Source organism: Protopterus annectens, chromosome 3.part1 (assembly GCF_019279795.1).
Source record: "Protopterus annectens isolate FY-2018-M chromosome 3.part1, PAN1.0, whole genome shotgun sequence".
Classification (NCBI taxonomy): Eukaryota; Metazoa; Chordata; order Ceratodontiformes; family Protopteridae; genus Protopterus; species Protopterus annectens.
Genome location: NC_056732.1, coordinates 242,253,096 through 242,269,204, shown reverse-complemented (window position 1 = coordinate 242,269,204; position 16,109 = coordinate 242,253,096). Strand labels below are relative to the sequence as shown.

The 16,109-nt window shown below is 45.0% G+C and overlaps 1 protein-coding gene across 5 annotated transcripts in view; it reads right to left on the bottom strand.

The window, feature by feature from the left end:
• PIK3R4 (phosphoinositide-3-kinase regulatory subunit 4) overlaps positions 1 to 16,109 on the bottom strand; it is a 1,126,702-nt gene that overhangs the window by 695,427 nt on the left and 415,166 nt on the right. For all 5 annotated transcript variants that reach the window (XM_044066738.1, XM_044066737.1, XM_044066739.1 and 2 more), the window contains exon 11: positions 15,730 to 15,929. In XM_044066738.1, coding sequence (XP_043922673.1) covers positions 15,730 to 15,929 — 200 coding nt within the window. The remainder of the gene's footprint in view (positions 1 to 15,729; positions 15,930 to 16,109) is intronic.

Below are 16,109 nucleotides of genomic sequence, written 5' to 3'. Positions count from 1 at the left end.
CCTTGGAGGCGAGAGGCAGATCCCTTCTGAGCAATCTGTATGACACCGAGTACAGTGATAGTGATTTAAGCCTGTCCACATAGAACACGTGTTGGAGGCCATGGATTCTCTTTGTGTGATATTTCTGTGGCCTTTCCAGTTGGTGCAGATTGTTTGGAGAGGTACATACCAAACGGGGGTTATATTTAATTATAGGTCTAATGAGCGAGGAGTACAGAGAGTTAATAACCTCCTTTTTTCTGATTGCAATCCCTTTACTTAGGAGATGAGCCAAGAAAAAGGCTTTTATGACCACTGCAGCCACATGATGGTCGAATGTGAGATTGTTGTCAACCTGAGTACCCAGGTCTCTCACCACAGGCTGTGTGCTTAGGGGGGGTGCCGTTGATGTGGTAATCAGTAGGGGCCGCGTTTTTGCTGAATTATATGATAATAAAATTTTTGCTTTTAACTTCAGGCCATGACTTAGGCACCAGTTATTTGTAGCGGTGAAACCCTCCTGCAGTATGTTAACATCATTTAGGGAGTCAATGACAGCACCCAACTTACTGTCATCAGCAAATTTGGTCAGCCACAGGCCCTTTGTCTTTGCCTGGACCTCTGAGAAGTAGATGCCAAACAGTAGGGGTCCCAGGACAGATCCCTGGGGAACACCACTAGTGACAGGTCTGCTATTGGAGGTGGTGGCGCCTATTTTGACCTTGTGGGTCCTTTCTGTGAGCTAGTTGGTCACCCACCTGACGAGACAGGGATTAACACCAAGTTGTGCTAGTTTTTTGATGATGCCTGAGTGGGGGATTGTGTCAAAGGCCTTGGCCAGGTCAAGGTAAGCTGTATGTACTGCCTTTCCCTCATCCATGGCCTTGGTGACAATCTCAAAAAAGTCATCTAGGTTCAGTAGGCAAGATCTGCCCCTGACAAATCTAAATTGGGTGGTCAAGTGCTTGGAGATTATCTATGTCCTTGTTTATGGGATCCATAATAATATGCTCCATTGCTTTACAGATCAGACTTGTCAAGCTAATGGGGCGATAGTTTCCCAGGCCAGTAGTGGCACCACCTTTGCACACGGGAATGACAATAGTGGTTTTTCATTCAGCTGGAATGAAGCCAGTGATTAGGCTGTGGTTGAACAGGGTACTCAATGGTGAAGCTAGTTCTTGCTGGAGATGGTGCAGAATGCAGCCTAGGATACTATCAGGTCCCATGGAAGCTGTGTTCTTTGCCTTGGATAGGGCCTTTAACACTTGATCGATGGATATTTGAGGTATGGGACAAGTACTGGGGATGTCGACTGGGCATTTGGAGGGCAATCAGCTAGCAGGTTGGCTAAGTCAGCAGGATCAGTGTTAAGTGGTACCATTAAGTACTAATTCAGAACAAACTTAGGTTTTGCCATGGGGGTTCCTAACGTAACTGAAAAAGGACTTGTGGTTTCCCTTTGTTTTAGAGGCTAGTTTCAACTCATAATTGGCTTTGGAGGTTTTCACTAGTCATCTAATTTGCTTGTTGAAGCGGAGGAGGGAGTTTTTCCAATTTGAAATTTGTTCCTTTTTACCCTTGATCAACAGTTTCTTCCTTTTGTTATAAAGCCTGTTGATAGAGGATGTCCACCAGACAGGTCTGTGCTTCCTTGAGTAGCAGGTTTTAGTTCTGCTGGGTATGGCTGAGTCCATGCAGTTGTACAGGTACTTGTATACTGCACTGGTGTACTGTTCAGCATAGTTGTCTGCATCCTTTGAGGGGGGGCGGTGGTGGGTAGCTGCTGATACCCTCCCTTAGGAAGTTGCAGTCAGCTTTTGAGAAGTTTTTTAGCCTGGTTCCTGCTGGGGAGGGGTTGGGTGGGATAGAAACTTCAAATGACACAGGCCAATGATCTGATCTCACCAGGGAAGAACATATTACGGGAGTGGTGCAGCAATCGTTCATGTTGGTGAGAACCAAGTCCAGTATGTTATCTCCCCTTGTGGGGATGAGACCAGCTGGTCTAGTGCATTAGAACTGATGAAGTCAAGGAATCATTGGGTGAGTGCATTAGTGCAGGAATAGTTTACCCAGTCTATGGTGGGGTAGTTGAAGTCACCAAGGATCAGGGTGTTGGGGGTACCTTGATGGAGTCGAGCAGGTCCAGGTAGGAGGAGTGGGTGTCCTGAGACATGGAGGGGGTCTATAGCTGGCTATAACTTGGATGGGTGTCTTGCCAACTGTCAGTTGCACCTGGAGTAATTCCAGTGTGTCATGCTGGTAAACCAGTCTGGAGGTATGCCTGTCCTTAATGAAGATAGAGACTCCTCCACTCTTAGTATTTCCAACCTCATTTTGGGGTTAGAAAGTCTGGAATGAGGTATAGAATGGTATGGTAGGGGTGCTCTCAGCAGCCCTGAACCAAGTTAACATGAGTGCACAAACATCAGCATCTTCCAGTGTGAAGAGCGTCTCCAGTGAGTGCATTTTCAGATTAAGGCTCCTAGCATTGAGCAGCATGACCTTCAATCTGCTTTTTGACAGATCTTTTATGTTAGAAGATATGCTCCTTTCCAAACATCTGCAGCAACTGGAGAGACCACAAAGGTTTCAGGGTCTTCCGAGATCTGTCTTATGTGGACAGACTAAAATCATGGTCACTTTACTTTGTGTTGTATAGACTGCTCAGAGGCGACCTATGCCATGCATATAGAGCAATCTCTGACCCAGCTTTAATAAAAATGCTGCACATTTACAAGTAAAATGGCACATTTGCTCAAAGGACTTTAACCTGGTAAGTGACAACAACAGAACTTGCTGGAGAGACAGAATTGTCTCACAGAGGTTGTCCCAACTTTGGAACAAGGTTCCGATTCATGTTAAACAAAGCCCCCTATTTAAGCATAATTTAGATGACTGTATGGGTAACTGGAAATTCACCCCGGGGGTTCCACCTGTGTCCATCTTGGACAGGGGCAATAGGTGCTGATTTCAGTGTCTGCTTGAACCAGACACACTTGGGAATACAGGTTGAAATTGACTAGGCTTGTAAGAACTTTGGGGCCATTAGCTTAGTAACTTCCTATGATCCTAAAAAAGAAGAAACAGATGTATTTTGGAGAAGTATCTATGAAAATCCTGTGGAACATAACAAAAATGCTAAATAGATAGAAGAAGTAAAAGAAAGAATAAGAATTTCAAATGTACAAGATATGAAATGTGATGAAACAAAGTTAAGAAAAGGTCCTAACTGGAAAACCCCAGGACCAGACACAGTACCTAACTTCTGGCTAAAAGTATTAACATCTTTACATGAAGATTTAGTCATGTGTAAGAAAAAGAAGTTACATACTCACCATAACGTTCCATCTGAGTAGATACTTCATTTGTCTGCAACCTGTGGGTGTCGGATCCGATCTGGCAGCTTTCCAAGATGCTACTAACCACATTACCTCAGATCGTTTTTTTGCCTCACCAACTTGAGACAGAACCAACTCCGAGTGATCAGAAAATTCCCGACCGGTTCGGGGGATGGCAGGGGGGGGTCGGTTGCAGACAAATTAAGTATCTACTCAGATGGAACGTTACGGTGAGTACATAACTTCTTTATCTGAAGTAGTTACTTCATTTGATCTGCAACCTGTGGGACAGAGTCCCCAGCTAACCTACAAGAACCTGGGTGGTCCTTACGGAAGGATATTCCGAAGCACTGCGGAGCCAAAAGAAGCCCTACTCCTGGAAATCATATACAGCTTGTAATGAGAAATGAACATATGAGAAGAGGACCAGGTAGCTGCTGAACATATATCGTCTACTGGAACCCTAGACCAAAAGGCTGTTGAGGTAGCTACAAATCTTGTGGAATGAGCACGGATGCCAACCGGAGCTGGCTTGCCAGACGAAGTGTATCCCTGCATAATGCACTGACAGATCCAATTTGCTACAGTCACTTTAGTAATTGCCTTGCCCATGGCTGACTTTGCATAAGAAACAAACAACTGGTCCGACTTGCGAAACTCTCTAGTCCTGTGCAAGTAAAAATGCAGTTGTCTGTGTACATCCAATTTGTGCAACGTGTATTCACCTTTGTTGTGAAAATTTGGGAAAAATACAGGAAGATTTATTGACTGATTAATGTTTGATTCTGTAGCTACCTTAGGCAAGAAAGATGGATTAGTCCTGAGGGACACTCTATCCTTGTGAAAGATAACGTACGGAGGCTTGATACACAAGGCTTGCAATTCTGAAACCCTCTTGGCTGAAGTAATAGCCACCAAGAAAGCCATTTTCCAAGATAAGAACTTTAACGGAACCGAGGCCGCAGGCTCGAAAGGTGGTCTCGTCAAGGCTTGTAAGATCAGATTGAGATCCCATGGGGGAACCACAGTCTTTACAGGTGGTTTCAAAAGAAAAATGCCTCTTAAGAAGGTTTTGCACAACTTAGTAGATGCTAAAGAGCCTATGCCGTCCCCCACATGAAAATGGGAGATGGCCGCCAGCTGCACCTTAACCGTGGAGGCACTTGCTCCCTGCCTAAAAAGCAGGGAAACGAAGTCCAGAATAGTCGGAATAGGGACAGTAAATGGGTCCAAGTCTTTGTCTTTGTCCCAGATGGAGAAAAGTTTCCATTTACTGTTGTAAAGTTTTCTGGTAGATGGTTTATGAGCCGCCACCAGAATGGCTTTAATGGGGGATGAGATACCGGGAGTCCTAGCCATTAATGGAACTGGATCAACCAAGCAGCAAGGGTAGGGCATCCCGCTGGATGCGAGATTAGGTCTGGACTGGGATCCAGAATCCATGGGGGAGTCATACTGTGAGACCGCAGAAAGGGAAACCAGATCTGTCGAGGCCAGAATGGGGCTATGAGGATAACTCTGCTACCCAACCAACAGGCTTTCTGGATGAATTTCATCATGAGTGGGAGGGGGGGATAAGCATAAAGGAGTCCGGGGGGCCAAGCATGGACTAGAGCGTCTCTGGGGGTCTCCCCTTTGGGGGGAACTATTGCAAAGTACTCGCTGCATTTTGTGTTTAAAGGAGAAGCGAAAAGATCGCAGCGAGGCTGACCCCATTTGTGGAAGATCTGCTTCGCAACAGACGGATTCAGAGACCACTCGTATGGAGTGAGAAGCACCTGACTTAGTTTGTCCGCTAATATGTTGGACCATCCCGGAATGTGCGTTGCTATCAGAAAGCGGTTGGTGGAAATCGCCCATTCCCACACTCTCATGGCTTCTCGACACAGGGGGTAAGATCTGGTCCCTCCTTGTTTGTTTATATACCAGACTACTGCCATGTTGTCCGTCTGGATTGCAATAGTCCCCAGGGGAAGAAGGTGGTGGAGAGCTTGCAACGCCAGAAGCACCGCCCTCATCTCTAGGACATTGATATGCAATGCGGTCTCTAGGGAAGTCCACGTGCCTTGAACGGATCTGCCTAAACAATGCCCCCCCACCCGAGGCGAGAAGCGTCCGTGGTCAACGTGGCTTCGACCGGGGGGGATCACAAAGGGCCTCCCTTCTCTGAGTTCCTGCACATGTAACCACCACAGAAGGGAGCCCCTGCAAACCCTGCTCAGGGGTATTGGCGTGCTTAACGGGTGAATTGACAGGGACCATTGGACTAGAAGGGTCCATTGTAATATGCGCATTCGCAGACGGGCATGAAGAGTGAGACCGATCGCTGCTGACATAGACCCCAGTGCCCTCAGGACTAACTCCACCGGAGGAGCAGGGCTCCGAAGAAGGGCTAACACCTGATACGACAAGTTGTTCAGCCTGGCTGATGTTAGAACAACTCGGGAGATTCGTGTATCTAACCTGGCCCCTATGAATTCTAGGGCTTGAGTGGGGCACAGGCAGGATTTCTGCTCGTTCACTGAGATGCCTAGGTTGTGGGCCAGAGACAGAGCATAATCTCTCGCCACACAGAGCTGATGCCTGTTGGTCGCGGTGAGGAGCCAGTCGTCTAGGTAGGGGAAGACCTGAATGCCCTGAAGTCTCAGGTGGGCTGCAACCACTGCCATGACCTTGGTGAACACTCTGGGGGCTGAGGTGAGGCCGAATGGAAGAACCCTGAATTGATAATGACTGCTCCGAGCCGGAAGCGGAGAAACCTCCTGGATTGTCTGTCCATCAAGATGTGGTAATACGCATCCTTGAGGTCTAACGAGCACATCCAGTCGTTCTCCCGCAGAAGGGGGAGAATTGATTGGAGAGTGACCATCCGGAACTTTTCCTTGGGTATGAACAGGTTCAGAGCGGAAAGGTCTAAGATGGGTCTGAGGTCCCCCGTTTTCTTTGGCACCAAAAAGAACCTGGAGTAATAACCCAATCCGGACTGATCTGGGGGGACGGGCTGGATGGCTCTTTTTCTTAGCAGCTTTGAAATCTCCAAAGCCGCTGCCTCCCTCTGATCGGGTGGGACATCGGGGAGACGTCTGGGTTTGGGGGGTAGGTTCATGAATGGAATGGAGTATCCTCTGGATATGATCCGGAGCACCCATCGATCTGTTGTAAGGGACTCCCAGTTTGACAGGTGCTCTGACAACCGCCCCCCGACTGCCTCCAGAGAGGGACAGTCGGGCAAGCCCTCAGGGCTGTTGCGCGGGTCTGTCTGAGAAAGGTTCTCTAGACCCGAAGTTACGCGGCCCCCCTCTGCCTCTGGGCCGGCGTCCACCTTGTCCTCCTCTGCCTCTAGAGGACGAGTGGTCCGCAGCAGGATGGGATTGCTGAGACTTACGGAACCACAGCTTCTTTTGTCCCCTCTGATTCCTGGAGAAGGATCTTTGGGGATTAGAGAAGCGGACTCCGACGGCAGACAGCATCTTCCCGTCCTTTTCGCTTTGGACTAGCGTGTCGCGAACAGTTTTGCCAAACAAGGCAGAACCGTCAAATGGGGCGTTCGCGAAGGACGCCTTGAAGGGATCCGTGAAGTCGCAAAGACGAAGCCAGGAGAGACGTCGCAAGACGACCCCGGCTCTGCTAGCTCTAGCGGCTCCCTCCGTTGCGTGGGAGAGAAGCCGCATAGATATATTGGAGATGGATTTTAGAGTGGCCATCCGAGTCTCAAAAACCTTCTTGTCTGGGACCGACATGGACTCCGGGGGGGCTGCAGCGTATTCCTTAATCAAGTCTCGCTGTAGCCTAATGGTATGTGCCATATAGTTCAGCGCCCTTATGGAAAAGGTCGCTGAAGCAAACATCCACTTCCCAATCCGGTCAAGCGCTCGAGATTCTTTATCCGGCGGGTGAACCGAAGAACTCTCCTGCGTGAGTTCTTTCTTGGTGGCCGCCGCCACCAACATGGCATCAACAGGGGTTCCTTTGGCCCAAGATGGTCTATCTGTGGGAAGACTGAGGACTTTATTGGGGCGTCTAGGGATTGGCTCCACGGTGTCGGGCTCCTTCCACGCCCTGGTGGTAATTAAGTCCACCAGGGGGTCGGCCGGAGGGGACACCCAGGAGGTAGATGGGCCTGCCTCAAAGGCCTCCAGGAACACGGACTCATCAAGGGAGGGCTTTTGGGCTGACCACCCCCCTCTGATATGCAACATTTCCATGATGTCTCCGAAGGAGACATCTTCAGGGGGTGATCTTGGGGAACCCTCCGTATCATCTAAGTCTGTGTCCGTGGTAACGGACTCGGGGGAGTCCAGGTGCCTCCTTTTGCACCGATGTTTCCGAGGGACCTCCTCGGTGGGGCTGTCCGAAGAGGGCTCGTCCACGGGTTGTTGTTCCTCCGCGGGAACTAGCTGGAGGGCTTGGGCAGGCTGTCCCGATGGACGGATGATGGAAGACAGACCCTCATACAGTGGGGGTACGGGTGGATCCGAAGCCCGGGTCGGGGATCTGGAGGACCTCAACAGTACCCTCTCCACTACCTGAAAAGCCGAAGGAGAGCCACTCTCGCCAGCTTCTGAGAGCAATCTCCTCGGATCCGAGGAAGGGATCAGGGTCGGAGCCGATGCAGTCGGCGCAGAGGCAGAGGTGTGCTCCGACGCCAACAGTGCCGAAGACACAGCAACTCCCTCGGATCCAACGCTCAGCCCTCGGCCCCGAGAGCTCGGGTCCGATAAGCTTGAAGGTATAGTCGGCGTCGAAGAGACCACCGCTATCGGCGCCGACAATTCCCCGGGTCCGAATGGGCCTGGATCCGATGACTCCGAGACCCGAAAACGAGTCAGAGAAGGAGTGATTGGGGCAAATATGGGGGCTGCACTCCCCCCAGAGAGGGGGGAGGCAGGAGCATCCCCATCTGCATTTGGGTCTGCAAGAACCGACGCATCATCCGATCCATATCCGCTTCAGAGATGCTTCGGGTCGACCTGGATGAAGTAGTAGAGGCAGGCCGGGAGGGCCGCCTCAAAGATCTCGAGGGAGACCTATCCTCCTCCTCCGGCGAGAAACAGGGCGAATGGCGCTGAGAGGAGGGGGATCCGGAGACCTTCGAGGGAGATCTGAGCACTTTCACTGGCGGAGCCGAAGGATGAGGTTCGGCCCGCCTTTTGTGGGACTTATGTCCTTCCTTATCCTTGTGCCTCTTCTCTTTAAGAGAAGAGGCACTAGTTTCCCCAGAGCTCAAACCCGAAGTTGGAGGTTGAGTCCCGGGTAGAGCTAAGAGGACAGATGGCGCCAAAGCAGCTGGAGCCCGAACGGGAGAGGAAGAAGAAGCCGACTCCTGGGGGAGCTTTCCCGCCAGGATCAGCTTGTTCTTCCTATCCCAGTGCCGAGGGTTAAAGGCCGCGCAGATCTGGCAGGCCTCTGACAAATGGGCTGCCCCCAGGCACAAAACACACTGAGTGTGGCCATCAGCTGGGGAAAGCTTGTGGCCACACTCAGTACATTTAGAAAAAACGGCCTTAGGCCCTTCAGACATATTCACACACACACACACCCAAACACTAGGAGGGGGAGGGGGAGTGAAGGTAAGCTAGCGAATAAAATTAACAAAAGGGACCAAAAACTAGCACTAGGAGTAGAAAAAGGGGCTAGCACACACACAACGACAACTTTGTTGAAAAAAAGGTGGTGTAAAACCAGCAATGATCTCACCCAGCCAGGAGCTCTTCACAGGGAAGCTTCTTCAGCCGCGGCAAAAAACGATCTGGGGTAATGTGGTTAGTAGCAGGGGATTATGGGTAGGGGGGAGGAGCTAGGAGCTCGGATCTTGGAGCTTGGAAAGCTGCCGGATCGGATCCGAGGTCGGATCCGACACCCACAGGTTGCAGATCAAATGAAGTAACTACTTCAGATCTATTTATATGCGTACCCTGACCAGACACCAGCCTGGTTAACAACAGGAAAAACAGTACTCCTACTTAAGAGTGAACTTGCAAGCTATCCTAAAAACTATAGACCAGTAACTTGCTTTCTGACGATGTACAAACTATACACTGGAACTGATGCTGAGAGTTTATAGTCATTTAGAAGAAAACGCAATCATACCAATAGAACAATACAGTAATAAAAAAAAGTCATATGGAACAAAGGATCATTTGCTGTTAAATAAAGTCATAATGGGGAACTGTAAAAAGGGGAAGAATCTAAGTATGGCATGGCTAGCCTATAAAATAAAATTAAATCTGACAGTATCCCACATTCATGGATAAAACAGTGCTTAAAAAATGTAAAAGGTACACCCTACACTGATCGATTTCATTACAGCAACCACGAAACAGTGCCAAACTCATTGCAGTTAAGCCACAATAAAAGACAAATAATTTTTCCAGGGATAAAAATTCAAAGGGGGATATTTCAGGGTGACTCCCTGTCACCACTGCTATTTTGTCTTGCCCATAACGCCTTGTCTACTTAACAGATTGGTTCTTGGCTACAATTTGGCTCCCAGAAAATAACAAAGAGTAAAGAATTCTCATTTTCTTTTTGTAGATGATTAAAATGTACAGCTCATCAGATCAGGAGCTGAAATCACAACTAGTCAAAACTTTTTCAGATGATATAAGAATGTCATTTGGTCTTGATAAATGTGCAAAAGCAACCTTTAAAGCAGGAAAGATGCAGCATCAAGAAAACATCAATTTGGAACAGGAATGTAATACAGAAAACTTACCAACAATAAAACATGAACAAATGCAAACAAAACTTAGTAAAAAACATTTTAGAAGACTTAATACTGACAACAATGCTGAAATCTATTAAGTAACAAAGCCCAAGCTATAAACCAATTTGCTTTTCCTGTCCTAACTTATAGTTTTGGAGTGACTGACTGGGCCCAAAAGATGTTGGATAGGTTTGACAGGAAAACAAGAAGGATGCTTCATGCTTATCAAATGATTTAAAAAAATCAGTGCATACTAAGACTATATATTCCCTGTTTTGAAGGAATCACGGGCCTCCTTGAAATTGATTACGTGTATAGATCTGCAATCTTGGCATTGCATATATATCTGCTAACCTCACAAGACCCAAACGTAGTGAAAGTTTTGAAACATAAGGAGAATAAGTCTATGATGACTTCTCTGCTTAATTTAGCAGAAGCATATCGGCGTCAAGCGGGAATGGAAATCAACCCAGAAGTAAATAAAAATTAGGTAGCAACTGAATGTGTCAGAAAACAAAATAAAAAATATAAGGTGAAGGATCAGATGAAAAGGCAAGAAATGTGGAAAATGTAAAAAACCTCATGTTGATCAGGACTGAACACTGGAATGGTTAAGGAGAGATAAATTTAAACCAAAAGACGAAGGGTTAATATTGGTGGCCCAAGATAGTGGGCTAAGTACACACTGGTTTACAAAGTCCATTGAATATGGGGGAAAAGCAGACAGATGTAAGATTTGTAAAACAGAACTGGAAGCAGTAGCACATCTTGTTGCTGGCTGTGATATACTAATGCCAAATGAACTTTATACTGAAAGGCATAACAATGTTGCAAGATTGTTACATTGGGAATTATGCAAACATTATAATACTGAAGTAGTTGAAAAGCACTGGAAATGTGAGGCACAAACCATCATAGAAAATGATGAAGTTTATATCCCATGGGATAATCCATTACCAACAGTTCAATAAATAGAGGCGAGAAAAACAGATATAGTAGTCCATGAAAAAAAGACAAAAGTAGCATTGATCACTGAAACTGCTACACCCAGAGACCACAGGAATTTACGTGCAGAGAAACACAAAGTCATAAAATATCTGGATTTGTAGGCAGAAGTGAGGAACAAAGATAGCCAGACAGTTCCAGTAGTAGTACGAGGAATGGGTCTTTTAAAAAAGAATTTACAATCATAATTAGATATGTTACCAAAACATGTAACTCTGTATGAATTGCAGAAGGAGTCATTACTGGGAACAGTGCAGGTGCTGCGAAGAGCACTTCTGGCAAACGTCAAAATACTAAATGTTAAATAAATAAATATACATAATTTCATGAACTTTACTCATACTTTGACTTAGGAATGGGGTCCATTCCCATCATGGTATTAGAAACCCAAAAGACTTGGAGAATTAAAAAAGGAAGAAAAAGAGAAAGTTTATCTGTCAGACTCGAGCTCATAACCCAAAATGTGATGCAGGGAACATAAGAGTCCAGGCCTCTTGCACCACTATCATCAATCAATTAGGTAAGGCAAGAGAAGCCAGGTAGTGGATAAAGAACCATTTGACCTTTCTCAAAAGAGTTTATGCTAACATGAATGATGCTTAACTACTCTGGCAAATGAATTGGGGTTATTGTGGAAGGTTTCTTATCTTCTGACTTTTATACTCTTGCATAGGCCGATAAGATGAAATCATTATTCTGCCAGGATATGGCAGGACTGTCTGGTACCAGATACAATCTGTAGGTTCTGCTACAGTTGTTTGCCTTGAAAAAGATTTGTGCTACAAAATTAAAAGCAGGTTACTTTCTCATCTTGTCAGTTTATCTGCTAACAAGCTTTCTGCATCCAGTAACTGCCAAGAATTTCTCTACGTAAATCCCCAGCTTGAGCATTTACTTCTCTCTCTCTCTCTCTCTCTCTCTCTCTTTTGTGCCAACATCTGGGGACATAAGCATCCATCTCAGTATAGCTTGCTGGAGTGCATCAAGTTAGGAGAAAAAGACCAACCTTTTTTTCTGCAATGTCTGAACACCATCCACCAAGCAAGTATAAGGTAAGAAACATAAATAAAAAAAAATGTAAAGATGCAATAAACAAGGACTTACAAAGATATACTTGCCTAACTTACAGAAAATTCCATTCAAATAGAACTCTGGGATTTGCAGGAGGTTAACTACCCATTAAAAAAGGTCATCTTCCAGATTATCTCACACGGTCAGCACACATCTGCTGTGTCTGACTTCAAGGGTAATATGCAGGGGTGTTATCAAGAATCTCACATAGTAAAACTTACAACTCCTGAGCTCCACAGCCAGAGAATGGTTGAAAGGTAAAAACTGAGAAGGTCAAGTCTTATAAAACTGAAGTACCAAAGAAGGCCCAACTCCTGGAATCACAGTCTAAGCAAAAATGCTTGCTGTACATATAAAAGTGGACATGGCAAAACTGTCACTCTGGAGATATTCTTGAATTAAGCAGTAGAAGCAGCTATGCATCTGATGGAGTTGTATTTGATAGCATCATTTTCCAATACGTGCTTAGCAGCCTGATGCAAAAATGCAATGCAGTAAGGAATCCATTTTGAAAAGGATTGCAGAGCCTGTGCAAGCCACTCCTTCGCTGCAGCAAAAGAGACAAACAGCTGTTCAGTCCTCCTGAACCCGTACCCATCTTCAGGTAAAACCCAAGTTGGTGGTACATGCCCAGGGTATGAATGGCTCTCCTGACTGTTAAAACAGAAAGGAAGAACAGCAATGAATGGGCTAACTTCAATGAAAAATTATTTCTACTCAAGCATGAGTTAAATGTAATTATACAATGTCATCTCTGAAAAGACGAGAAATGAGCACGCTGATTGACCAATCCAACCAGAGTGCACATTGTAAATCCAAAGTAACCCAAGTTACAAGTCTGGCCGTTAAGAAATCATGTAGCCTGCCTTTCTTTTTGGAGATGACACTTGTATAATGGCTTATTTATTTCAACTTTTCCTGAAAGAGCAGCACAGTAGCGCATGTTTCCTGCCACAATGTTCAGCAGCAAAGGGTGGACCAGAAGCAATTTTGCTTTCCATTCCCTTGCATACCGCTGTGTGCTTATGTCCTTTTCTCGCAACAGCAGATGTACAGCTTTCCTAGCAGAACAGGATATATTTACTGTGTTTCTGAGAGTGCTGGTACAAGAAAGAAGCGTTGTGGCTTTGTTCCCTTTGTAATTGATTTGCACTGTAGGATGGGGTGCTGTACTGGCCGATGTACACTGATCTTTCTGTGCACTTTACAGTTGGTGAGTACAAGGCTAACTAGCTCGCCAAATACACACCGTCCGTCTTGTGGAAACTGAGGCCAAGTCCATATTAAAGATGTGATGCCATACGCATCTTACTGTGGTCCCATACCCATATTTTCATTGTTTTATGTTATAGTGATGCATTGTTGTATTGAAGGTTAAGCATTATGGGGCAGTGTTTGAACAGGCAGTGTGTTACACAGTCAGCACTTACAGGGTGGCAGCTGTTGTCCTGAAGAAATATTTCTTTGTACCCCTTTAAATGCTTTTGTTTGTTCCTTTTTAAAAGTAGGAATATTTATAACTGATATGGAGTTTAAACTGTTCTGAACTCAGTTTCATTTTATACCAAAAATTAGTGCTGTGAATTGTCTGTTGATTTCTTGTTGTCCAACATCCCACCCCCCTGATAGTCCAACATTCCTCCAGTCCCCACACTCTATTACTTAATATTATACAATGTCACCTCCTTGTTTGGAATACAATTCTCAAAAGTTCAAGACAAATCAGAGGGGCTGTGGCTAACTACATCAAAGTGTGGACTATTTTATCTCACAAAAAGTGGAAGAATACAAAGTAAAGCAAACAAAAAGCTAAATAATAACAACAACACAAACATAACACAACACAAAACTAACATCATTGTATAATAGCAATAACCCACGTCTGGGTGAGAGTAATGCTGGATTTACCCACGGTTGGCTTTGTTTGGTCACTCGGGCTTTGCCCTCGTGACCAAACCATGCCAACTGTGGGTAAATCCAGCATTACCCAAACCCAGCCGTGGGTTACTGCTATAATAATGAACAGTATATCAAACCATACCTCAAAACCTCTTAGTGCAAGAAATCTGGACAAAGACCCAAAGGGACACTTTTTAAATATTGCTCCTACAAACTTAGAAAGTTGATAGAACAGATGCTGCATTAGCATGAATTTTCTGAAGGATATGAATTCTGAAAATCAAATGTTTACTTTTATTTTCTGGCTTCAGCCCTCAATGCTTTGCCAGTGATTTGGCAGAAAACTACCATTTTATGAAAAACGGACCAAAAGCATGAGTCAAAAATCTGGATATTCTGCGAAAATCTAGACAGTTGAGATATATGTATCAAACACATAAATAATGACAAATGTAAATAAGATCAAATAAAACATCACATAAAAGAACAAGTGCAATCAGCCTTACAAAACAAATTAAAGTACTTTGTATTGTGCAGAAATGATAGTAAAGCACATGGGCATATGGTGGCGAAGTCAGCCACAGAGCCAAAGTAGTTACAGTATAAACTGTATAAACAGCACTTCAAGGTGCACTTGAAGCCACTCACTGGGGAGGGGGGGGAAACACCCTCTGCCACCTTAGTAATACATTCCAAGCAACAACCTGGAAGCCAAAAGATTTATGCTACACTACTGGAACTGCTAGCAGACTCTTGGAGGCTGAGCACAGGAATGGAATGGTCAGTACCTTGCCATCATGTCTGGCTTCCATTTAGTAGAGAAAGCCCAAGGCACAGCAGTTCACAAACTTCCTCTGAGGAATATTCAACTGCACAATCCACCAAATGGCCAGTCTGGATGCTGTGAAACTCCAAATGGTAACAGGTCATGAAAAGTTCAAAGAAACAGGGAGACTACATAGTCCACTCAATGTATGATATACAGTACACATACCAAGAAGATAGAGAAAGGCGAAGTAAGCCATCTTACACTGCCCATCAGGAATCCATCCCTAGTCTCTCTGCATGGGAGGATCACCTCACAGCTCAGTGTCATACAGACTCAATGACACGTTTTACCATAAGGAGGGACACTATAGTCACTGTGACTGAAACTGGTATACACCACTAGGACCGTAGTTACTTTAAAAATCTAAAATCACTCCCAAACTGTGTTTTGCTAATGAGTCATCCCAGGTGAGGAGCAATTACTCCTATAGGTTCCCACTGCTGCTGCTGCTCCTGCTGCTTACGAAGGGGACCACAAATGATGCTAATTAAATTACAATGCGGCACAGACATGATGGCCAACCTGTAAAACTGCAGAAGCCAGTAACAACGTAGCACATTCGACTTCTTTTGGGAAGCCTTTTTTTTATTTTTACTGCAATCTTCAGTGAGCAGTGGAAAATATAAGAGACTTAATTTCATTCTGGAAAAACAAACTATGTAAGTATTTTAAATAGCTGTTAAGCAGGAAAAAAAAAACAAAAGACAATCTGCTAAATCTAATAAATGTTTTTCTTTCAACAATATGACCTTGTCAAAGTCACTGTACTTATAAAGAATTACTTAAGTATTTTTGTTTCAATTTTGTATTTCTAAATTAGCTTATACATTTTTAACATCACCAAACCAATGGTAGAGAAGCAGAACCACCACTTCACACTATTGTGTTATAATAACCTGTACTGTTGAAGATGCTGGGGCTGTGATGCTTGGCAAAGACTCTGAATGTACAGATTGTCCAGCCTGCAGAACTTCTTGCTCATTTCCTGGAATAAGGCCTTTAGGAACTGTCTGCGAGATGGCAGATGACTCCAGAGACCCAAACATGCTTTTCCATTCTTCATTCATGTTTGAATCTTGTTTTACATGTCGTCTAGCTGCAACAGAAATGAATAAATGTTATAATTTGCCTGCTTGGCTCAAAGTTATAGCCTAGTTGGTTAGTGATAAACCAGTTTTTTTTTTTTTTTTAGAAATTCTCTACAATATACACATATCTCAAAGAGCAAATCCTCAAAGTGAAAAGCTAAAATAAGGCTTTTTACAAAAGTCTTATA